Source organism: Uloborus diversus, chromosome 8, assembly GCF_026930045.1.
Source record: "Uloborus diversus isolate 005 chromosome 8, Udiv.v.3.1, whole genome shotgun sequence".
NCBI classification, from domain to species: Eukaryota; Metazoa; Arthropoda; class Arachnida; order Araneae; family Uloboridae; genus Uloborus; species Uloborus diversus.
The window spans coordinates 35,789,377-35,816,232 of NC_072738.1; the positions used below are offsets into that span (position 1 = coordinate 35,789,377).

The 26,856-nt window shown below is 33.6% G+C and overlaps 1 protein-coding gene across 2 annotated transcripts in view; it reads left to right on the forward strand.

The window, feature by feature from the left end:
* LOC129227235 (DDB1- and CUL4-associated factor 6-like) overlaps positions 1 to 26,856 on the forward strand; it is a 53,021-nt gene that overhangs the window by 3,126 nt on the left and 23,039 nt on the right. For both annotated transcript variants that reach the window (XM_054861744.1, XM_054861745.1), the window contains exons 2-6: positions 7,767 to 7,828; positions 9,882 to 9,974; positions 15,565 to 15,642; positions 22,673 to 22,891; positions 25,097 to 25,232. In XM_054861744.1, the coding sequence (XP_054717719.1) occupies positions 7,767 to 7,828; positions 9,882 to 9,974; positions 15,565 to 15,642; positions 22,673 to 22,891; positions 25,097 to 25,232 (588 nt within the window). The remainder of the gene's footprint in view (positions 1 to 7,766; positions 7,829 to 9,881; positions 9,975 to 15,564; positions 15,643 to 22,672; positions 22,892 to 25,096; positions 25,233 to 26,856) is intronic.

Sequence of the window (26,856 nt, forward strand, 5' to 3'; positions counted from 1 at the left end):
TGCAAAAACTCAGAAATTGCCAAGAGGGGGACATACCTGTTGAGGGGCGCATAACTGCTGATATCACAAAATACTATTATTTACTACTAAAGCAACCAAACCTTATCTAATAAGGTTTGTCTGCCCACATATAGAAGTTTGGTAAGAGCTCATTTGGGAAATACACTGTTCAGTTATGGAGCTCCTTATCTGAAGAAAGGTATTTCTTTACTGGAAAGAGTTCTAAGAAAGGCTACTAGGCTAGAAATTGGGCTTTCAGGTTTAGATTATGATGCATGACTTATAAGTCTTAATATGTATAGTCTGGAGCAAACGAAAGTCAGAGGGGACAAGATTCAGTTTTTAGCCGTAAGTTACCGCCCCAAAGCCAGGGCTAAGGCAGAATACAAGCCGTACTCCAAACAGCATGATTTTCACATTCTAAGACGCCAGTTTCGTTCTTATTAGAACTCCTGACTGAATAACAGAATCGGAGGCAGATGTTATCACATTGAAGCTGAGAGAGCCAACAAACTGGCAGATAAAGTGAAATGTTAATGGGTTAAATTTTTGCATGGAAAGCAGAACGAGGGCTAATTTAAAAATTGGAAAAAAAAATTACTTTAATAGGATTGTGGATACTAGGAGCAGCTTACCGGAAGATGCTGTAATGAGTAAGGGGATGGATAGCTTTAAGATGGCCATTGATCTTCATTGAGGACTAATGAACTGACTGGGAAAAGCCAAGCTGGACCCTGGCCTGTTGCTGGTCATCACATTTGTATTTGTATAAATTTTATTGCACAAAACTTGGGACACTATAATACTTTTTAAATATTTTGTTAAAAGAAATAAATGGTTTAATCAATTTTTGTTGTTGTGGCGATGTGATATGTAAGTCAGTTCATTCATTTGTAAATTCATTTATTCATTAAGAAATGGATTAATTCATTCATTAACAGGTTCCCATACATTCATTGATGAATTCATGTATTAGTTCATTAATGAATTCATTTATACATTAATTCATAAATTCATTAATAAATTTATCTGTTCATTGATGAATCCATTTGTTCATCTATTTATAAATTCATTCATTCAGTCATAAATTCCTTTATTCATTCATTGATAAATTCATTTATTTATTAAAATTCATTTGTCCATTCATTGATTAATTTATTAACTCATTTTTTGATTCTTAATTTATTCATTTATTTGTAAGTTCATTTTCACATAAATACATTTCTTCATCACTTCATAGATTCATTTGTCCATTCATTAATAATTTATTTATTAATTCATATTTTTTTTTGATAATTCATTGATGAATTCATTTATTAATTAATAAATTCATTTATATATTCATCTGTTTATTCATTCACTTGTAAACACATCCATTAATTTATTCATCTATTTATTCTTTTATTAATAAACTCACTCATTGATTCAAAAATTAATTTATGTTTTTAATAATTCATTTGTTCATTCAAAAATTCATTCATTCATTAGTTCATAAAATTATTTATCCATTATTCACTTATTCATTTATGAAGTCATTTATTTGTTTATAAATTTAAATTCATTTATTTTATTTATTCGTTCATTTTTTAAAATCAATGTGTTAATTTATAGTCCATTCTTTTATTCATTTAGAAGTTCATTAATATCAAGGTAAATTATTTTTGACTTATCTTCAACTGTGATTTATTTTTGGGAAATGAAAAAATTCAAAAGGTGGCAAAATTCGTCATTGCCAATTTTTCTGGTGCCTCAATATAAATTTTATCAGAAAGCAAAAATCAACCATGTGTAAGTAAAAACATATATATTTAATACTACTCAGAAGCATTATTGGTTTTCAAGACAAATTGTATAAATTCAGACCAAAAAATAAGTTGCAAAAATTGGGACAATGCCTAACAATTTCGTACTGTCCTTGGAAAATCTGGACACGCTGTCAACTTTTTGTCTACGCTTCATCACATAATAAAATTTCTTTGCCTGAGATATCATCTCATTTTTGAAAGTGCACTGATTCAGCCCCAGATCTATGGGGGGGGGGACAAGCTGGGATTCTTGTCCCGGGCGGCAGCTTCAGGGGGGTGGCAAATTCGAGTGGTGCTTCCGGCAGAAAAAAATTGCTTATTCTAAGAAATTCTGGAAAGTGCTATAAGTAAAAGAAAGTAATGCAAAAAGGTTTCATGCTTTCTCGTTTATTTTGCTGACAATTGAAGTTGACTTACAGTTATTTATTTTCAAAAATAGATGCATATTTTACAAAAGAAGTCGGCAAAACAGGGCTGCGAGCAGCAAGTGACTCTTTACAGAGGCATTTTTAGGTGTTACAGAGGAAGATAATACAAATACAAATACAAATGTGACGACCAGCAACAGGCTCTGGGCACAGCTAGGCTGGTCCTAGTCAATTAATTAGTCCCCAATGAAGATCAATGGCCCTCTTAAAGCTATCCACTCCCTTGCTCATTACCGCCTCTTCCGGTAAGCTATTCCAAGTGCCCACGACCCTGCTAAAGTAGTAGTTTTTCCTGATTTCCAAGTTAGCCTGAGATTTAAATAGCTTAAAACAATGACCCCTTGTCCTGCTTTCCCCACAAAAATTTAATCCATTTACATCTTTCATTTTGATAAATTTAAATAACTGAATCATGTCCCCTCTGACTCTCCTTTGCTCCAGGCTATACATGTTAAGCCTATTAAGTCTGGTATCATAATCTAAATCTGAGAGTCCCCTTACTAATTTAGTTACCCTTCTTTGAACCCTTTCCAATACAAAACTAGTATGTTGTGGCCATCACGAAACTTTCTTCTATATTTTTCTTTTTTTTTTTTCTGATCCCTCCCCATGCTTGACGAGGAAGCAATATTCCCAACAAAAACAAAATTACACATGCAAAAACTTGACGACTATTCCAATGTCTGAATTATTGCAAAAGCAAAGCAAAGAGCGAAAATTGAAAGTTATTTTAAAAGCATTGCTTGAATTAATTACAAATATTTTATTTGTTAACAAACATAAGATGGCAACAGTTAAAAATTTTAAATCATTGAGATAATATTTCCGATCATTTCCATACAATTAAAATCACGAGAAATACGCAGACGACAATCTATTACGATTTATCTTTCTTATTGTTGCATTAATAAAAATATTTTTATTCGCAAAAAAAAAAAAAAAAAAAAAAAAAATCAACACCTCTTGGAGCGATCGGCGTCAAAATTGAATCAAAGCCTGTTTACATATGGATTCACATATATTCCAAATTTCAACCAGAACGTAGCATTACTTCTTGAGATAGGGCACTCAAAATGGAAAAAAAGAACGCGTGATTGCGCTACCCCCCTTTTTAGCTGTTGACACAAAAACAAAATCAGTTCTTATACCCACTAAGGGCTACTTGCCGATAAATTTTTCTTTCATTCCGTTCATTATTTCTTGAGATACAGCAGTCACAATTGACGACAAAAAACGTTCTATAGCTCAACCCCCGTTTGAGTTGTTGACACCAAAATTGAATCAGCACCTGTTCCTGTTAATACCGACATATGGACCAAATTTTGTTTGATTCCGCCAGTTACTTCCTGAGGAATAGCAAGCAAGCGTAACTCGAAAAACGTCCCATTGCTCCACCCCCCTTGGAGGAATTCGCGCCAAAAACTAATGGGCACAAGTTCACATAGGGGCACATACGTGTACTAAATTTCGTTCGATTTCATGCGGTAGTTTTTGTTGTAGAGCGGCCACAAAAAACTGGTCACACACAGACGTGACACACATACACACACACACACACACATACACACACACATACAGACAGACAGACATTTTCCAAAAATGGTCGAAATGGACTCAGCACACCTCAAAACGTTCGAATCCTTCGAAATTCGAAAATTTGCACGAATCCAATACTTTCTTCTATATATTAGATATAGAAGAAAGTAAAAATCTTTCTTCAGATTAAGTAAGGACTTTTGGTGGGACTGAACCGGAACACGCGTAATAGTCACTCAAATAGATTCCTCCTCAGTAAAATCAAATAAAACTATGTTAAATATTGATTGTTTCCTCATTGATCAACTGGCTTCGGGTGTAGACTCCGTGCTACCACCTGGTGGCGGCCGAGGCCGTAACCAAACTTTTGTTTCGGGGAGGGTTTTACCAAACATTTGTTGAGAAATCTTTATTATGAACAAAAAGTATAATTTAGAAAAGTTTTAAAAATTTTCGGAGGGGGTTTGAACCTTATAAACCTCCCTCTTGTATACAGCCTTGATCGCAGCATATTTTTAAAATTATGTCATGCTTACAAAAAATAAAAAAATAAACATACAAAAGTTTTTCCTTCACAAATTTTATGAAGCACTCTTTGTTTAGAAACTGGGAAGGGCTGAGCCTGTAAATGTTGCTGGAGGCATTTAATTGGGGGGGGGGATGCTAATTTCAATATTTTTCAGTAGGAAGTAAAAACTTCGAAAAACACTATTGAAGATATTTTCGCTAGCATTGATTTCTATAAGAAAACATAAAAGTGTACAGTATCTAACGCTTTCTTTTTTCCTCATTCGCTCTGATTACGAGGTAAATTATAAAATAAAAGTGAAAACTTAGTCATAAAAATGTAATGTAGAAGAGTAAATAAAATAATCCCTCATACTTGTTCTGACATGAAATGCTCGATGTTGTAACCATGAACGTTGTAGGGAATCGTGTGCAGGTTTTTATGGGTTCCACTATAGGTTAATCAATTATAACCAATAAAAGTACAGGAAAGATAGTAGTTTTTCCTGCTTTTGTGTATTGGGTTACAGCTTTGTAGATAATTTTCATGACATCTAGGTTAACCAGCTCCTTAAAAAACAAAGTTAGCTTATTGCTTTGTGATAAAAAGACTCATCCTCCCTCCTCTAGCCATTACCATGCATAGAAAGTAAAAATGATTTCTCCATGCGCAATCTCTCCTGGAAGAATTGGAAATGACTGGCCGGCATCCATGACTTAGGAAGTATAAGTTTGAAAAGTGTTGATTTGGATTGAGCAAATTCAAAACAGGGCATTTGCTTTCTTTTATGGAACTAGAGAACTGCAACCCCTGCTCATTTTGCACTTAATCTCCAGATAAATATTGACTCACGGAAATACTTGGTCATATGTTCACTGGTATCGGAATTAAAGTCGTACGCATAGAGTAAAATTAGCATAGCGGGAGGAGGGACCTGCGGCAAAACTAGCATTGGGCTCGTCTTGTCTCGTGGCAGCCCTGATTTTACAAACCCATGGTTTATGGTCCTTCAGTTCAAAAAAAGATAAAAAATATGATTACTTACATGGGAGAACTACATATATTCACATATGTGATTTTTTTACTGAAAAACATTGGTAAGCTGAGAAAAATTTGGTAATTTGTGATGATTAGAAAATGAAGAGGGACCAAATGCTCTCTTCGGAAAATGTTTTGAAATGAAATTCTAAAAACATATTTCTGGACATCCTTTACGATGTTAGAAAAATAGCCAGAATTCTGGAGCTGTTTCAGAAATTTTTTTACTATTAAAGTTTCAAAAGCGCAATTTTAAGATATTATTTTCATTGAGATGTTCGGGAAGGGGATGGTCGCTCATCCAGCAAATTGCAAGAAATTAAAATACTAAAAACACCATTTTAGGTTATTTTTGGTCAAATGAAGAAGAAAAGACAGGTAAGCAGCTCTCCTACAGAAATATTTCAGCATTGAAGTTTCACAAATGCAACTTTAAACTATTTTTGATGGCTTGAGGGAGGAAAGTGAAAGTAGGAGACCCTCCTGTAGGAAGAGACAGTCCCCCCCTCCCCTTGCTCTCCTTTGGCTAGTAGTGGTTTTAGGCTTAGTTTTCTTTCAAAATGTTTAAAATTATAAAAAAAAAAAATCCTCAGTTTGTAAGCTTACCACGAGTCGGGGAAAATCTGTTTGCTGGCCGTAGGTTGAAGATCCCTGATTAATGGGGTGGCTTGCTCCTTTGCAGCAAAAAAGCTGCAGGTGGCGAAAACTGGAAAATTAAAAGCAAAGCATTCGTATCCGAAAACTGAACTCGTTTTCGGAAAAAAGCGGAGCGGGAGAAAATTTTAATTGCAATTTGTGTTAAGGTATGCCTTTTTTTAAACAAAAAAATTATTCAGAATGACATTTTTGGCACAAAATGAATTTGTAATCAATCTATATTGCACTTTACAGTTTATTAAAAATGTGAAAGTTCAACTTTATAGAAAAATTTAAAGCGAGATGGATGGATGTGTTGAGGGGGGACGGCATTTTGAGGATTTGCCCCACCTTAAAAAATTCCTAGATCCGGCATTGCACTGATTGAATTGTATTCAATTTTTAACCTATTTTTAATTTTATTTTTAAATAATATATGTCTTTGTTCAAAATGGCTCCTTCAAATATTTCTAAATCTTATGATATGTGTACCTCAATTGCAGACTTAAACTTCTCTGGAGGAGAAAATGCGATTGATATTAGTACAGGCACTCAGCAAAGTTTAATATTACAAATTTTTTTGATAAACTTCAAAATCATCTTTAGACACTATGTTATAATTAATCTCCATTTTTATGATAAATTCATTTAAAAGATAATGAGGAGCTTGTTTAAATTTTATAACTTGATGATTATTTATTCGTTTTTAATAACTTGTTTATTTACTTTAAATTATTATTATTAAATATTATTATTATTTTCAACTTGTGTGTGCTGTATATTACTCAGGGGTGCCCACCATGGAATGTGCCATTGAAATTTTTAGGGGGGTTTGAGGGGTATTTTTTACTTTTTTAGGAGTGCTCTTGCTTTTTTATGTGGGGATGGGGGGTGTTTGTGCAATATTTAGGGAGTGCGCCCCTGTCCTTAGGGGGGGGGATGCCATTGTATTACTGTCAGTTAAGTGTTTTTACATGATTATGTGTAGGTCCCCCCCCCCATTTGAAATTTATTGCTTGGGAATATTTTGTAATAATAAAAATGTTTCTTCCTATGAATATTTCTGTTTTTTCTTCTGAATTATATAATACTGTATTGCAAAGCAAATGAAATTTATTTTCCCATATCAGGTGTCAAGTATCAAAACTAGTTTGATCCATACATTTTTTTAAAAGTCATTTTTTTCGCAATTTGATGCTTATTTCCGGATACTATGTAAAGCTGCAAAGCGATTTGGAGCACATCCATCTCAATCAGGTTGGGACTGATTTTCTTGGGAAAAACAGTCCAATATGTAATACAAATACAAAAGTGACGACCAGCAACAGGCTCTGGGCCCAGCTAGACTGGTCCTAGTCAATTTACAATCCCCAGTGAAGATCAATGGCCCTCTTAAAACTATCTACTCCCTTGCTCATTACCACCTCTTCCGGTAAGCTGTTCCGAAGTTCCACTACCCTACTAAAATAATAATTTTTCCTAATATCCATGTTAGCCTGAGATTTAAATAGCTTAAAACAATGACCCCTTGTCCTGTTTTCAGTGCTAAACTTCAGCCCCATAAAATCTTTCATTTTAATAAATTTAAACAACTGAATCATGTCCCTTCGGTCTCTTCTTTGCTCAAGACTACATTTTTAGCCTTAGTGAGAAAGTGTTTTTGTATCTCCTGCAAAATTTTAAAAAGTGCGTTGAGCTAGTTTTGACATTCAACATCTTATACAGTCATTCTATTAGTATTGATGTTTATTTATTGCTAGTTAAAAGAGTTCTTTTGTGAATTAGTTTGTACTTATTCTTTTGCTTTACTTTCAGATAGCAGAGAGTTTGTGCAAAAATTGCAGTTACAGATCAAGATACCTGCTCACACAGGCTGTGTAAGATCCAATTTAATAATTTATTGGACATTTCTTGAGTTTGTTATGATATTATGTTAAAAACAAAATTAGTTAGTTCATATTTCTAGTTTTATTTTTATATATCTCTATTAATGCAGTGCAGAGTTTCCGATACGGTCGCATTTTTCGCAAAATGCAAAAACACTATCTTAATTGTGAAAATAAAGCAATGCATTTTCACTTTTTTGCACAAACAAAAAATTAATTTAAAAAAAAAATGTATCATCCTTGAGAGGAAGCATGCATGGCGATGATCAACGTAATCTTTTCAAATCTTAGCTAAGATGTTTAAACTACTATTCAGTTCAATAACATTTAGTCTTATCTGGCCTTATGTCCCCCAATAACTGCTTTATTAGGAGGAGGGGACTGTAACATTCTAAAAACCAATCATGTGTTCTCTTTTTTTAATTTACGTTTAAAAAAAATAGCTGCTGTACTTTTTTTTTCAAAGATCTCTCAGATGAAATATTAATTTTATTTTCAACTAAAGACGAAACACACTGAGGCATAAATAAGTATATGAGAATATATAACATTTTAGCATATTTTGCTAAAATTTTCCCCTCAGTTTTAGCTTTTATGCTAATGAAATTTTGAACCCAGCTTAAACCCTGATGCAGGGGCCGAAGTAGTCCTATATATCCTATATTTTCAAAAAAAAAAAAGCGTCAAAATATTCCTATATGTCCTATATTTTTCAAAAATGTCCTATATTTCCTATATTCCCGGGTTTTACCCTATATATCTGTTAAAAAGAACGGTAAATAAACTTTTTGACATCAGTTTTTTTGCTGAAAGTACGTGCCTAAACAGTTTCAAATTTAAAAACTCAACACTCAACTGACAAAATTCTGCAAAAGGCACCTTCTCTCATTGGCTACAGCAATGTGACTTCACTCTATAGTGGGCGGAGTTTCGATAACTAAGGCTGAAGTTGGTTTTAGAATTTTGCGTTTGGAGGGGGGGGGGGCAACAGACGTTTGTTTTGTTTTCCATCATGGTTTTCATTTTCGTTGGTATATTTTTGTGTTCAGTGCATTTTCTGATCAGAATGTTCTAATTTTCTTTTTGCAATCTTTTCTTTTTGTGGAATTTTGGGATCGTGGAATGGTTAGTTCCGTATGATGTTAAAATGTAGTTTGTTGTAATAAGTGGAATTATAATGGCGAAATCGCATTGCTTAACAAAATTTCGTGTGGAGTTGTTGAACCAGGAGGACATTAACAAATTTTGGTGCATGGTGCATAAAGGAAAAGATGATTACCGCTTTTTGCCATTTTTGCAAATGTTCAGTGCCCATAAGTAATAGTGGATTTTCGCAATTGAGGCTGCATGCTTAAACATTCTAGCATGAAGAAAACATCTGAAGGATCCTTCTCAAGCTCTGTTTGTTCTTAATACAAGTGGTAAAAGGTTCAGTTTAGATACAAAATCAAAGAACAGTGGAATTGGTACTTGGGTCATGAGTGGGGAAGAAAAAATAAAAATTATCTTTGTTCAAATTTTGTTTAGTTATTTAGTCTATAAAGCACACTGTTTTTTAAAAAAATATTCTTTCAACTACAGGAATGTCATTTCAGATGTAAGGTATAATTTTGTTTGAGGATTTTTTTAAACAAAATCATTGATAAGAATAACTAAATAATATATGATATGTATTATTTCTTTTTTCATACCAAAATTATTCATATAATGTGTCCTATATTTTTTGTGGAAAATGTCCTATATGTGACAAGTCGGTCACTTCTACCCCTGCTGATGCAGTGAAACATGAAATGCACCATATGGTATTTATTCACTATGCATTATCTAAGTTCAGTCTAATTGCAGCCAAGTGGTAGCATTTTAAGTATAACCAACAGATTTTGCAGTTAGATGTAATAATTAACATCAAGAATTCAGAGTTTGTTTTCAGGATATGGTGAATAAAATGGAATTAATTTTGATGAATTTTAGTAATATATTACTTTTTCTGCATCTATTTAAAATAAATAATTTGACTGAATTATTGTTTTCTTTTCCTGTTTAGGTAAACAGTATTTGTTGGAATGAAAACGGAAGATTTCTGTTATCTGGTTCAGATGATCAGCGTCTATCTGTAGTTCATGGCCATAATTATTCAGTAAAACTTTTTAATTATTATTTTTTTTTTCTTTTTTTCCATTTATCCTATTATAAATTTAAATGTCAACAAAGTGTGATACTTTTGTGCATGCATACATGTACATACCTGTATGAGCTGTAGAGCTGTAAATTAAATTACATTTTGGCAAAATTAAAAGATAAATAATATTGTTGTATAAATAGGATTCAAACCAATTGATTTGAATCAAGTGTTTTTTTTAAACAAAATCATTGATTAAAATCAGTTGTCTCTCTTTCTGTGTGTGTGAAACAGATTTTCAGACTCTTCCAATATTGCTTTTACTCCAAAATTACAGCTCAAAAAAAAAAAAAAAAAAAAAAGGCAGTTTTTATGGTACACCATGACTAATATAGTTAAGAAAAGTAATTGTTCAACATATTATTTTACACTAAACACATACATGATGATGGAAACCTTATCTTTAAGCAAAGCATAAAACAAAATCACATCATATCTAAACATTATAATGCATTTGTAAATCTTAAAAAATTGTTGAATATTTAGAGAACTTATCCTAGTTTTAGGAGTAAGCTGAATAGATTCATTCGTTCAGATTGTTTCATTATCAAGTTTTAACAGTTGCATTCTTCAGCTCAGTTAAATTCATTTCAGAGCTTTTATCTACTGTAAAACTGGTCTATTAATAACTATCATTAAAATATAGCTGCTGCCATGAAATGAAAGTAGCTGAAAAGTTGATTTTTCATCTATTGTATGAAATATATTATGTTTATAACTGTAAAGCAATTAATATCGACAAATTTTTGAAGATTAAAAAAAAAGTAAAAAATTTGATTTAAATTAAAAATGACTTTTTGGATTTAAAAAAAAAAGAAAAAAAAATCACAAACCTTGATAAATAGTGTTTTTTGTTTTTTGGTCTAGTTTTTAGGGTGTAGATAGTCAAGATTTTTCAAAAAGACTTAAGAAACTTTATTAATTAAGTTTCATATAATAAATATAACTAAACTCCAAATTGATATTTTAAAAATTGCAGAAACTTTATAATGTTAATTAATGATATTCAATGTTAATTTTAAATAGTAAGTTATAATATTTTTATAGCATTACCTCTTTCAGTAGTTGTAATTTTTAGTAACATCTTATATAATTAAAAACTGAGCGTATGTACCTATGTATGTCCAAGCTTCTTCTCCCGAACGACAGTGAACTGACCATCAAACCAAGTATCGATGGATTTGTAATCTTCCCGTCTTCATGTTTGGCTATTTAACATAATCTTCTGATAATAATAAGCAGAGATATCAATTAAAAACTATTAATTATGACACTTAGATTTCAACATAAAATCCATATTTTTCGAAGACTTTCCTCCATTGAAAATATTATTCAGTGCTTTATCTCAACTTTCCGCAACAATGCTTTTATTAAAATGTATAGCGTGAAGAAAATCACTGAGATAAAAGATCTGTTGCCATTTTTTTTCTCAAATATGAACAGGTAAAATTCTTGTTTTTGTTTTGAGGCTTTTCTTGTTATCAGGGGATTTAAAATGTTTACTTTGGGGGGGGGGTTCCACAATCTGCCTCAAAATTTCACTGACTTTTTTTTTTTGTTTTGGTTCAAGCTTGAGTGTTGAACTCGCGTCACTTAACAATAACTTTTATTTTCGAGGTAGGCCGGTAGACCCGTGCAGAGCCGGGCGACGCTGCTAGTAATAAGCTTAACATTCTTTTACAGATAATTTCAGGCTCTTTTGTTGCTTTAAATTGTAAGCTTGTAAAATTATTTTGAATTCATTGTAGAATTCAGAAATACAATATTAAAACATCGCATTGTGCAGTAATTATGATATGATGTGAAAGTTTAAAAAAAAAAATAAAGCTAGTCTATAAGCAAGGTTGATTAGTATTGCTTTGAAAAAAATCATAATTTCCAGATTTTTTGTTCTTATTGAACAGGTCATGTCGTATTCTACGCAAAGTGGATTGGTATCGGTTTTACCTTCTTTCAGTCATCATTGGTCAGAGACTGCAGCGCCCCCTATGAATGAAATGAAATGATTACAAGGGGGCTCAGAAGAGCCAAGCATTTCAACCAGAGGTCTATTGTACTAAACCCCAAACAGAAGTTCTAAAACAGACCAGTAGCTGAAGCAAAGATCAACAGGCATTTAATGGGAATGTCATAAATCTCCTAAGGTTCAAGTAAATGGCAGCCAAAGTGTTCAAAACTGTAAGCTGAAAGACGAGGCAATCACACAAGATGTGTGCAGCAGTTTCCTCATGAAAGCGACAACCTCTACAAATTGGGTCATCAGTGACACCCAATGCCGCTTCAAGGTACAATGTCCAGTAAGGTGGCTGATAGCCCTCCTGACACTATTTCGGTTCAGACTCAAGAACTCCTTTGCCCTTATACTACGGCAAGCTTTATTAAATTCCTTTGCCTGTCGCTGTCCGTCAAGGTTGCTCCAGTTATGGTACTGTTTTCTACAAAAAAATATCAAAAATAGCAGTCCTAATAAGATTTTTTGAAATCCCAATTGCTGGCTCAGGGCCAGCAAAAGGTGTATCAGAACCTTTCCGAACAAGGTAGTTGGTTTTTTCGTTTCCCTTCACTCCAGAGTGTTCAGGTACCCAACAAAGAGAAACCTTAGAACAGTTAGTAATCCAACGTTGTGAAGCACAAAAATTGCAAAATTATTGCAGACACGTGTTTTGGTGTTACAAGGAACACCTTTTTCATTCATTAAAGAGTAACCTTGTTCAACTTTGCAAGAGATCAGAGCAAATTATAGCAATCCCAAACCATGTGAGATGTCACAACAACCTTATTAAGTGCGTTTAAGGCAGCCTGAGTATCGGAGCAGATATGAACACATTTGTCTCTATAGCCACGACTCAAACAAATACTGCAACACAACATGATGGCATAAATTTCAGCCTGAAAACAGAAGTGAACTTGCTCAAAGGACAAGAGTATTCAATACCATCTCCAGGACAGAAAGCCCCAGTCCCAGTGCTATCATTCATTTTTGAACCATCAGTGTACCAGAGAGTGCAACCTTTACTATGAAATAAAGAAACACCCTTCCAGTCACTCTGAGAATAAAAAATAACTTGCTCCTCCTATAGTTTATTTGAATTGCAAATAGTGTGATGGGAATGAGATGTGCTGAAAATAGTTGAGGAGAGAGTGCGGCATGTTGGAACATGTTTTACTTTCTAATCAGTAACTTAGTAAATTAAAGATATTGATTTGCCCACTTAGGCTTATTTTATAGATAGAAATGTCAGCTAAGATTTCAAATGAAATATATTTTTTTAAAAACAATATGTAAGAAAGAATGAATGTTGATATTTCAGTCGAAAAATTACTAACATGCTCCATGGCGGGACATGTTGGACTTAATAATTATTTTATTTTTGAGTGATGTATCTGTTATTTGGTATGAAAAATATGCATCCACCTTACTTTCACTTAAAATACATTATATATATATATATGTGTGTGTCATAAAAATTTTCTTCTTTAATTTCAAAACCACTTTTTATTTATATCACTAATTTTTTTTATTTTTTATTTTTAAAGCAATAGATTTAAATCAAGTTGTTTTAAATCAGCAAAACCCAACAGCTAATATCATTTCAATGTACTATCCAAAGTAAGAATAGACAAGAGAAAGAGCATAATAAACACTGTTGCAACATGCTCTATACTATGCTGTTGTGTATCTGTTATTTTAGATCTGACCGAATTGTAGTAGCATGAAAATGTCTTCTCTGAAAAAGTGAGCCTAATACTCAAGGAATATGGCAATATAACTTCAAATCAGGTTAATATCACCCTTCAAAAGAAAAGCAGTATTTTAAGGAGTAGAAAAAACTTGCTTGCCTTGTTTCAGATTACTAAACTCAGTAACAGCCCATGAGTACCAAGGCCTACTGTGCCCATCTCAGTTTTTGTGACTTAGGGCTTTTGGGTGCAAGATAAATATTCTGGTTAAGTGACAGCCTAGGGTGAGACCCCTAGGGTTTAGTTCCCAGGCGCACTTGGTACCAGTGATGTTCACATATGTTTTTCTGAGGGTAACCCCCAGTAATCCATTACGCACAATATGTGTATGCGATCATATACGTAATATGTCATTGTATGAAAATTTTTGAAGCTTGAGGGTATACGCTATATGTCTAAAAAATATTTGAGAATATACGGCCTATGTGGAGTATACCCTATTGGAACACCACTGCTTGGTACTCATTTTATCAAGCCACTGAAGAGATAAAAGGCTAATTTAACCTTGCACAACCTAGGAATCAGATCAGCGGCTTGGAAGTGCGAAGCGCTATCATGGTCACTACGCTTCCTTGCTTCAAATTATAAATACCTGTTTGCCTGAAAAGTTTAAAGACCTAAATTACTGAAAACAACATGGATAAATGCTGTACTTATTGGATAATGTTGACACAAAAGATAAATATTACCAGAGTTATCTCCCTTTATTTAAAAAATAACTGTCAATTCAACAGTTTTAACATGCCCCACTCTCCCCTACGTACAATCAAAACAAAAATTAGTTCAAATTATATTTATTGTTTTTAAAATGTGAGCACTATTTTTTAAAAAATAACTTTAAACAACCGGCTTCGAATAAAAAAAAAACTAACTTTAATGAGATGAGAAGCGTTTATTTTATGACTTATAAATGAAAGTTGAATTCTCGTATAATATTTAGCAAGTCTATAGTGAAATTTATTTTTCGTTGATGCATAAGTTCAGAACCCCGTATAACTAGTTGCAAATGGAAATAATGATGTATAACTAGTTGCATGACGTGTAACTAGTATAACTAATTGCAAATGGTAAAATTGCCAAGGCCGTCATCTTTGATAATTGAGTGGATCCATCTTTTACACTGCACTAAAATTCCAATAACCACATTAAATTGAAATTTTATTGCAGGGATGAATCAGATGCCATTTCAATAAAAGTTTTAGTTAAGATCCTGAATAATTTTGTCTTTGCATATGCTAGTTACGATTGTTTACCTCTGGGGTGCAGTATTAATTTTGATGTTTTCTCTCCTGGTCATTCATAAACTATGCCGTAATAAAAAGCTTTTCTTGGACTTCTTAAGAAATCCAAGCTTTCAAGTGATGAAAATATTTTTGCACTAATTTTCACGTCTTCGTATTAGTGAATTTCCGTAAGTTTGCTTTGGAAATAAAACAGAACAAAATTGTATTTTTTTAAAAATGTGTTGTAGTGCATATATAGACTAGCACTGAAGTCCAATCTGAATTTCTACCAAATTTCATAAAAATCCATTGAACAATCTTGACCCTATTCAAGTACAGACAGGCCAGAAATATTTCGTATCAACCCTGCTGGTGTAATAGTGGTTCTAAAATTAAGCAAGTTCTTTTTGTTTTGAAAATCTTACAATAATCTTATATTTTTAAATAATGTACATTATTAAACTCATTTAAACTGACCAAAAATGTATTTCTTGCTTGGGCGTATCATTCTAGCCTATTTCAAACTATGCAAAATTGGATACCATACAATTATAATAATGTTTTATTTTTATCTTTATTTTCAGGTTCTGGCTGTCATACCAACTGGCCATCGAGCAAATATATTTAGTGCAAAATTTCTACCGAATACAGATGATACAAAGGTAAACAAATTGATGTGTGCAGTGCTGCTCAGGATTGATGGCGCCTTGCCTTGTACGAGTTCACCTCAAGAGCGGTTGAAAACAAGCATGGGTTGCTTTTATTCAATTATTGGCAAAACAAGGTTTTTTTTTCAGGCAACGTCATTGTTTGCTTGCAATTATAAATAAATTTAAATTGAAAACTGGCACCTAAATCCCTGATAAATTACAGATTGTTGAAGTCTTGATTTGCTTATCATGGTTACTGCCCTCCCCATTTCCTATGAGTTCAATGTTTCTGACTCTTCCTCCGAGCGCCATCAATGCTGAAACACACTTTACATGATCTTCCATCAATAGTTTGTATAGCATTTAGCATCTAAACTAGAAAAAAAGCATTATTGTGAAAAAAATAGTCATAGCATGTTATGATTAAAAATATATATATTTAGCATTAGATAAGGCTAACTACTCCAGTTTTTACTTCTCTCGTTAAATTCCTTTGCAATAGAGCTTCAAGTAACCAAACTGATTGGGACCGGACCAAAATTCTGGATGAGAGAGGGTACATGAAAATGGCTTGCATGAAATCGCAGGACTAGAACATGTACACATTTACCAAATAACTACAAAAGGTGATGTTTTGAATTACATGCAGTAGAACCTCAATCGACCAAAATGATTGAAACTGAACTAACTTTGGTTAGTCAAAAGTTCTGGGTAAAAGAGAGTATACTTTAAAATATTTGTCAGCTAAAGCTGTAACAGTGAATTTAAATTTAAATATGTTCACATTTGCATAAAAATGAGAAGTCTTTTAATGATGTTACTGTTAGTATTTTTAGTAACGAATTTGTTCACTAAATGTCACGAAAGTTAGAAAATGCTAGGTAAATTTACACTGAGGTGATACAAGTTATGGAATACCACCAAACATCACATTAGACCTTATTTTGCTTGCCAAAGTGCAACAACTCAATGTGGCAAAGGCCCAACAAATTGTTGGAAGTCCTTTTCAAAAAATATTGAACCATGCTGCTATAAACTTCCATAATTGCAAAAACATTGCCAGATTAATATTTATGCTCAAACTGACTTCCAAATTACCTCCCGTAAATACAAATACAAATACAAATACAAATGTGATGACCAGCAACAGGCTCTGGGCCCAGCTAGGCTGGTCCTAGTCAATTAATTAGTCCCCAATGAAGATCAATGGCCCTCTTAAAGCTATCCACTCCCTTGCTCATTACCGCCTCTTCCGGTAAGCTATTCCAAGTGCCCACGACCCTGCTAAAGTAGTAGTTTTTCCTGATTTCCAAGTTAGCCTGAGATTTAAATAGCTTAAAACAATGACCCCTTGTCCTGCTTTCCCCGCAAAAATTTAATCCATTTACATCTTTCATTTTGATAAATTTAAATAACTGAATCATGTCCCCTCTGACTCTCCTTTGCTCCAGGCTATACATGTTAAGCCTATTAAGTCTGGTATCATAATCTAAATCTGAGAGTCCCCTTACTAATTTAGTTACCCTTCTTTGAACCATTTCCAATACAAAAATATCTTTCTTCAGATAAGGCGACCAAAACTGAACAGCATACTCCAAATGAGGTCTTACTAAACTCCTATATAAAGGCAGAAGAACTTTCTTAGCTTTGTTTGAAATAGATCTATTGATGAACCCAAGCATTTTGTTGGCTTTGTTACTAGCAATACTGCACTGTTGACTAAACTTAAAGTCCTGATTTATAAAGACACCCAGATCCATAACATTTTCTGCCTGATTTATGACTGAACCCTGTAGACGATATCTCATACGCTTATTTCCATGACCTAAGTGTAGCACTTGACATTTCCCTACATTAACTGCCATACCCCATTTATCTGCCCACTTAGTAATATGATCTAAATCCTCTTGCAGCTGTTTTACTTGTTCTTCATTTTCGACAATCCCCATAACTTTTACATCGTCAGCAAAACAATTCATGCTTCCAGAAATATTTTCATTGATGTCATTCATAAATATAATAAACAAGAGAGGCCCTAAAACTGATCCCTGAGGAACCCCACTTAAAACATCTCTCCAATTAGAATGATTTCCTCTCACAACTACTCTTTGCTTCCTACCAGTAAGCCAATTTCTAACCCAAAGTAAAGTTTTTCCTCCTATTCCAATGTCAGCTAACTTGCTGAGAAGAGCAACATGCGGTACCTTGTCAAAAGCTTTTTGAAAATCAATATAAACAACATCCACACATTTTTTGTTATCTAAAGCTGAGGTAACCTTGTCGTAGAAATGGAACAAATTAGTAGTACAGGATTTACCTTTCCTGAAACCATACTGCAAACTAGTCAACAGACTATTAGTCTCTAAGAACATCATGATCTTAATTTTGATCAAAGTTTCGAAAATCTTACAAATCACCGAAGTCAAACTTACAGGTCTATAATTCCCAGCAATACCTTTAGACCCCTTCTTGAAGAGAGGCGTTATGTTAGCCAGCTTCCAGTCCTCTGGCACCGTCCCCGAGTTATAAGAAGCATTGAAAATATTCCAAATAACATCCACTAATTCCTCTGCACATTCAATTAAAATTTTTGGATAGATATTATCTGGTCCCGGAGCTTTAGTTGCTTTAATCTTTTTCAAATGAAATAAAACCTCCTCCCTGGAAAATACAAAATCCTCAAGCTGTATAATTGCTTGTGTCTTGTTAGTGTCAACTGTTGAGATACAGTTATCGTTAAACACACTGGAAAAAAAGTTATTTAGAACATTTGCAATATCCCTATCGTTTTGGATTAAATTTCCATACTCATCAACCAAAGGCCCAATTTGACTGTTTCGAGCTTTCCCAGAATTAGCGTAAGCAAAAAACCTCTTAGGGTTCCCATCAATGTCATCTGCCAGCCTTTGCTCCAATTCCCTTTTCTGAATCCGTACCAAATACTTAAAATTTCGCCTTGCCTTACCATACTGGAGCCTCTCCGCACTCTGACCAGTTTCTTTAAACTTACGAAAAGTGGCTTGCTTATAATTAAGAGCTTCTTTAGTCTCCTGGAGAACCACATGGGCCAAATTTTGGTACTAACACCTTTTCTCCTAAATGGAACATAGTCCCCAACGGTTTTAGCAAGTTTATCCTTAAATTCCGTCCACTGCTGATCTACGTCACTATTTTCCAACCCTGACGAAAAAACCTCTTTCCTGCCTAAGTGCAACAAAATCGGTGTTTCTGAAATTGGGCACAAACCTAAAATTATCATTTTTGCACACTTCAAAATTAACCCAGAACCTAATGCTGTTATGATCACTATCTCCAATATGCTCCCCTACACTCAACCCCTGAACAAAACTACCTATGTCACAAAAAACTAGATCCAAAATGGCCTCCTCTCGAGTTCCCTGAGTTACAACTTGATCTAAGAAACAGTCGGCAATTACTTTTAAAAATTTCTCTTTTTTGCCATTACCAGGATAAAAATTATTCCAATCAATACCCGGAAAATTGAAATCCCCCATTATGACAACGGATCCCTTACTGGACATGTCACTAATAATACGGTACATCTGTTCATCTTGTCCCTGGTTTGAATTAGGTGGCCTATAAATGTTTCCAAACCGTAGCTTTTTGCCCTTACTGCTCATCAACTCCAGCCAAACCATATCAATATCAGTAGGCTTATCATTTATGACCAATTCATTGCAAATAAAATTGTCTCTAACATAAAATAAAACCCCACCACCTCTTTTATCTACTCTATCCTGTCTGAACAAATTATACCCAGCAATATGTAATAACTCTGCATCAGATTCGGTAGCCCATGTCTCTGTAATTCCAATAACATCCAACTTCTCATCCATAACTATGCTTTTCAATTCATCCATCTTGTTCCTAATACTGCGAACATTGGTATAGAAAAATTTAAGCATGCCTAAGTTGCTTTTATTTAACACCCTGAAATTTCCTAAATTACAATTGTTAACATTACTACTCTTGTTCGTCACTTTATTTCCATTTCTAGCAATACCCAAAAAAATTTCATTCTCTCGATACCTGATGCTTGAACCATGCCCCCCCATTCCAACTTAGTTTTTTGACTCCGAAGCCCTTAAAATTAATCCACTAACCATTTTGACCCCTGTAGAGCTCAGATGCAGGCCATCCCTAGCAATCCAATCCCGTTTACAATGACTCCATACATCAATGAACCTGATACTGCGCTTTTCGCAAATTGACTTCAGTAGCAAGTTCATACACCTCGCTTGTTGATTTAGCCAGCTCCTATGCACTCCATACCTGGGAAGCAAACCAACCACTTGGACATTCGTCGAAAAGCTGGTTGCTTTATCCAACAGGGATTCCCATTCCCTAGAAAACTCCTCATTTTTACTGTGGCCTACATCATTTGTTCCCACCCACAAAGTAACCATGTCCTCCTTATTCAATACTCCCTTCTTTTCAGCAACCATATTAACGTCTTTTACCCGAGCCCCTGGTAAACAACACCTAGCCACCTTACGCTTTACTCTCCCAACTGTGTTACCCACCTCCCTTACCATAGAGTCCCCCAAAATTACACCCTTAGTTTCCCAATCTAACTCCTCATTTGAAACTTCCCCCTGTATCTCTGGAACATTTATACCCTCTACAACTGGCTTACACCCTAATGCTAAATGGGCTTCCAAAACTAGCGTCTTAAGTCTGAGAGTTCAGCACATTTAGTGCAAATATAATCCTCCTCAAAAACAGACTCATTTTCCCTCTTATACAGGCAGAACATATGACATAAATCACAAGAGATCCACCTGTCCCCCTTCCCACTCTTTACCTCTTTCATAATGCATATTACACCCATTTCTACTCAGTGAATATGTTCCAAAAGGCAAAACAGAAAGATAAAAATGCAAAAGAAAACACAGAATAAATACTAAAAACAGCAGTAAATAAACAGAGTTGCTAATCGTTAAAGCGGTCCAGAATGTTCTTCAATCCAATTGCAAACTTGTTTCCGTGTGACATGATGCATTGGCATCCATAAAAATCAAATCCAAAAAAAACATCTACGTAGATGTTGTTATTGTACATGGCAAAGTGCAAGGTGAAATGAAAGAAAAAAAAAAGAAGAGAAAATTACCAAAGACAGGAATAACTGCCTTGGCAATGTCAATGACTCCGAGTACAAAGTGTCCATGTCGCAGTCACTGTCTATTTTGAAGAGGGCAAGAACAATGGAAGAGCAGCTGAAAAGGTGTTTGGAGTAAAGTTGTGTGCTTGGGCAATGCTTGCATTCCTCATATGTCCTGGCACCATCAGGGAGGATCTTCATGCTCTTAAAATGCTTTGTCCTCAGTCTTGCTATTGTTGTTGTAATTTCTTGCTTGTAATTCTATTCCATCAGCGAGAATTTTTTCTACGGGTTTGGGCAGAGCTTTTTTTTTTTAAATATTTTTTTTTGACTGTGTTGGCATAAAAAACTGGTATTAGATAAAGTAATAGATTCTAATGTCCTGACTTCATTGGCAAGGGAATCTTCATTTAGGTAGATTAGGTGAATGAATGGCGGAAAGTGGCTTTAAAATTGTTGTTTGTGACTGCACTGACCAAGCCGTCATTTTCCAGTCATCTATCTAGAATCCATCTGATATAGTCCCGAGCCCAGGCAAGAAATTGTAAGAGATATTGTGTTGGTTGTAAAGGCAGTTGAATCAGTCATTTGCTGTCATAGCCCATTGAATAAAGATTTTGCTGCACTGTTGTAACAAACACATCCTGCCGTATCACAGTGGGGCGAAAACGCCAAAAAGCGCTTAAAAATGTTTTTAAACCTCTCTCGCTTGTTTGTTTACTCAGGCATGTTACTATGGAGTTTTTTCGATTTATTTGGGCTCAGGGTCCAAAGTTCGCAGGTTTACGCAGCTAATTCCTTTTCAGGGTCTTTCTACAGACTATTAATGATTAATTAATATTAATTTCTAAGAAAACATAAAAGGACTGTTTTTTTGTAGAGTGTTTTGAAAAAAATGACCTTGAATTCCGAAGTTTTCGGTGCTGATAAAAACCGATTTCTGGTTTGAGAATTCGATTACTCATTTTTTTCGTCTTATTACTATCGTTGGACACAAGAGAAATTAAATATACACACTTTAATAAGAGAAAAAAATTCTAGAATGCTTAAAAGCAACTTTTGTAAATTCTCGCACTCATGGTTCTTCAACTTTCTAAAGGCTCTCTTCAGCTTTGTAATGCACAAAGGGCTCTAAAATTCCTGTTCTGATTGCCTAAGAGGTAGGCCTGTGCAAATTTATTAATCCTCAATTGGTTTAATATAGGAAAAAAACCCCATTTATAAGCACTTTTTGGCGTTTTCGCCCCACTGTAATATCAAGCTTATTTGTATTTTGAATATTTTGCAAAATTAGTAAAGTACATGCGGGGCAAAGTGGAATAGTTTATTTTGTTTGCTCCTTCAGTCATTTACTAAACCACTTGCTTATTTATTTATTAATTAATTAATTTACATTCCTCCATTTAGTAATTCACTTATTTATTCATTCATTCACTTATTTTTTTATTCATTCACTCTTTTCTTCACTCATTTATTTTTCTTCATATATATTAATTGATTTCTTTATTTAATTGTTTGTTGAGTTTTATTATCTTTTCATTTATTCAACAAACCTTTTATTTACTGATTCATTTGATCAAAAATATTTTTTACAAGCAAATAGGAAATTTTTTATTAGAAAAATATTTTATTTTTCACTTTACCCCATGAAAACAAAGTGAACATTTTCCACTTTCTTTTGAAGACACAAATTTACTGCTAAAATAAAAAATAATGTTTCAATGCAAGTTTTATTATAAAATACAGTGTTCTTTCTTTATATACTGTAATTTTCAAAACAAATTTCTAATTTAACTAATTTAAGCTCAGTCATCTTAACTATTTCACTTTGCCCTACATTCCTCAAAATACTTGTAGATAATCTTACTGTGCAAGCATTCTGAAGTCCTTTAACCTAATGTATGTTATTATTTAATTTAGGTGGTGTCATGCTCTGGTGATGGTATCATTATTTTTTCACACTTAGGAAGAGCTGAGACAAGTTTAAATAATAAGTTCAACTGCCACAGAGGAACTGCATATGAAATAATAACTGTTCCCAATGACCCCAATACTTTTCTGTCATGTGGAGAAGACAGAACTGTAAGGTGGTTTGATGTTAGAACAAAACAATGCTGTCTTAAAGATAACTGTAAAGATGTGAGTATTAAAATAACCTGAACCTTTACATGTTCAGTAGTCCGCATAATATGATCATTTTAGGGCATAATCATGGACGCCCATATGCAAAATTTTAAGGGTGGGAGGGGGACTTGGAATATTTTCCCCATAGTTTACCAGGATGTTTTCCCCATAGAAACCGATTTCTGTACAGATTAGAGTCATTAAAATTTGACATTTTTAATAAATTATTCCGTAATGGCTGGAGAAGAAATGTTTTTACATTTTTGCAAAGAAAAAAAGTACTGAAAGCAAGGAAGTTCTAATTACTACTAAGGGGGGGGGGGAGGCTTGAGCCCCCACTGGCGCCCTTGAGCACAATGATTTTAATAGCAATAACTGATTGATAACAATAAACAGATAAAAAAATTAGAGAAGTTTACCAATCTAAGGTCTATATTCTGAGCTTACTTCAAAATAATATGAAAAAGCTCATTGCATATTTATCTATTCTATACTAGCTGTGTCGCCTGACATTGCACGGTCTATTTCGAAAATAGTAGTTTTGTCAAGTGATGCATGCTCAACAACCTAGCTTGGAAAAAAGTACAAAGTTGGCCATCATGATGATGTTAACAATCCCTGTGAATTCTCATTAAAATTTGGATGTTAGTCTCTAAACATTCACATCCAAATAAGTAAACTTCAGAAATAAAGTTGGCACTCCTCTAAAAATCTCAATTCCATTAGATTGTGCGAGGCACTGCATGAGCTATCTCAACTGCATTTATCTGTGTGGGGAAAAAAAAATCTGGAGCCCTTGGACATGTCTTTTTCTCCTGAATAAAGAAGGAGAAATGTAGCTAAATGGCTCATAAGAATAAAGGCAACTGTCCCACAATTGCAGCAGCAGACCCTTAGAACCCTCATTAGAATAAGGACAACAGCCTCCAAAAATTCTCAGTACAATCTCAACATTAGACTCTAAAAATTGTTTATTGAATGAAAACAACATTCCTTAACCCTAGAACCGTGGGGCTTTTAGTATTTCTAAACTCCCGATTGTAAACCAATAAAATATGCATAAGGTCTTTATTTAGTTGAAGTATAAAAAAAAAAAAAATTCTTCTCAGAATTTACATTAACTTAATTGTATAAAACAAAAGAAATCAATTTAATTTTGATAAAATCAGATCATTCAAAATTTTATATCCTCAAGTATTTAGTAACATTTTTTTGACCAAATATAACATAAATATCCTATTTTCAATCAAAAAACAATATCTCCTTTAATATGTTTAGACTTGATTTGAAAAAAATAAATTAAAATGTTATTAGTTAGTTATTAGTTTTAGAAAGTATATGATCCAATATACGGAATGCATTATACATTACATATAGTACTGATTTTTGCACAAATGAATGTTTTAGATTTTGAACAGATAACTAAAATTTTCTTTTATTATTTTGAACTGTGGTGCTGAACTTCCTAACATTTTATTTGTGATTGTTTGTCATTTGTTGCGTCAAAAATTCTTAGCCACTTTGTTTTTGTCGGGGAGAGAAAGGTGTTTTATCCCAATAATTATTACGTAAAGTGATAATTTTAGCATAAATATGAATATATATGAGACAATCAGGAACGTGCGATTTCAATAATAATAAGCAATTGATAACATAAACCACTCTCACATTAAGTGGTGGCCACTGTACTTAGTAATGTCACAATGAAACATGAATTATAGCTGACAGATTTAAATCAATGTTTCTCAAAATTTTCAATGATGGAGATTTTGTTGTATCTAAATTAATAAATAATTTTACATAAAATGAATACTGAAAATGTGAAAAATTTTAAATGATGGCTTGCTATGTTCATTGTGAGTGTCTTCATTTGTTGGCAATAATTTTCGTCATTAATGAAATATTTGGTAAACCATACACGTAAATTTTAAGCAAAATATAAATGAACTGTAACAATGAACAATTTAAACCAATGTAAAAGGAAATTTAAATTGTAAACTTAAAAAGAAAATATTCTTTAATCGTCTTTTTCATCCTTAGAACATTTCTACTTTTTAAGGCTTAAGAATAAATAATTTTAAAGTGGTGTTACAATTGTTTAGGACTTAAGAAAATTTTCCATTGTATCCACAGTTTTAATTATACAGAAATTACTGTAATTGTAAAAAGTATTTTCGTTTTCATTCTTCATTATTTTTTTAAGACTGTGTTTTTATGCAGGACGTTTTAATCAATTGTCGATCGCCTGTAACATCATTGGCTGTTAATCCACTCTCTCCTTATCAACTAGCTGTTGGATGTGGTGATGCTTCCGTCCGTATATATGATCGCAGGATGCTTTCAACTCAAACTGCAGGCTAGTTTGTATTTAAATATTTACATAACCCAATAGTCAATCTGTTTTTTTCCAACTCATGTCAAATTTATTTGTGACAGCATTGATGCTTATGTTAGCTTTTAGCCTGTAATCTTCTGCTGGGCTAGATATACATTTGTACGTGCTCTGTTTTCTTATTTATACTACAGTGAAACCTCCCAATAGCGAACAGTCAAGGGACTAGAAGTTTTGTCCGTTATTGGGAGGTGTCCGCTTTTAGGAGGAACTACTTAATTTACCTTTTTCAAAATGGGCTGTTGTTCCCTTTTTAGAACACAATCGAAACAATTGCGAAAGGTTTACTACATTTTACGTCAAGTGTAATTAATCTGTTTTTTCTTAGTAAAGGTATACTGACAGCACACACTGGTCTTAAAAAGCATTTAATCAATTAAAGTAAACAGTTAAAACAGTTTGACATTGCATTACCAACGGCGGCGATTCGGCGGAGCAACCCTTCCCCCACACACACACTTTTTATGGTTAATTTATTTATTTTATCTCGAGTATCACTATTGCATGATGCATGATTGACAGTTGGCAATATGACCTTGAATATGGGCAAATCTTTTTCATGTCTAAAAATTAAACAACCCAACGAAACCACGGCGCCATAAAGGCGAAAACTACCGCCGCCGGTCTGCTCAATTGCATCTTCTGAGAGCCCCAGTTAGAAAAGCGCCCAATTTCCTCTTTTTTATCGTAACTTTTGAATAGTTATTGTGTACAAAATTCATTAAAATCTTAAGAAAAACGTACGTTAATTGTTAGACTGACATCAGTTTTCACTTATCTGCTTCAATACTCTCAAAACTAGCCGTTACAAAATTAAGACTTTTATTTTCTTTTTCATTTTTTGCTGCCCGCAAAAAGTACCATGCCTTTTAGTTCTTTTTTTTTTTCTGCCCCCAACTTTTAAGCCCCAATCGCTGCCTCTGCCCATTACCACCCTTTTAATTCCAAGAAACAGTGATAAGGAAATGACGGGGGGGGGGGGGGGGATATCAGTTGTGGAGGATCAAAAGCTTTGTAATGCAAGCAGTCACTAAGATATTCTGTGAAAAGAAAAAAAAAAACGGAAGTGCTACGATCGCAAGGGAAATTTTTTGTGAATTAACTGTCCGTTATTCGGAGTGTCCGTTATTCAGAGTGAATTACATGGAGTGGCCTATATTGAGGGACTGGGACTTGCAAAAATGTCCGTTAATTAGAGGTGTCCGTTATTCGGGAGTGTCCGTTAAGGGAGGTTTCACTGTATTGTATTTTCACTTCTGTGCTTTGAATTCTTTTTAAATATTTGAACTTATTCTCATTGAATATAGTTTCTGTTCAAGGACAAATGTGAAACTTGTGAATATAAATTACTTTTAAAAAAATGTATGAAAGTTAAAATTCAAAGATATTAAATGCTAACACATTTATACATTTTACTCATTAGTGGCTGAATGATTTTACATCACACTCACAATGAAAGAAGGCTCTAACTTGAAAAAAATGAAATTGGCAGTAAACTCAGAATTAGGTGTGCTAAGCTGATTTCTTCTTTCTGCACTAATAGTTAATACAAATAAAAACAGGACCTGATTACTGAATAGGCTGTGAC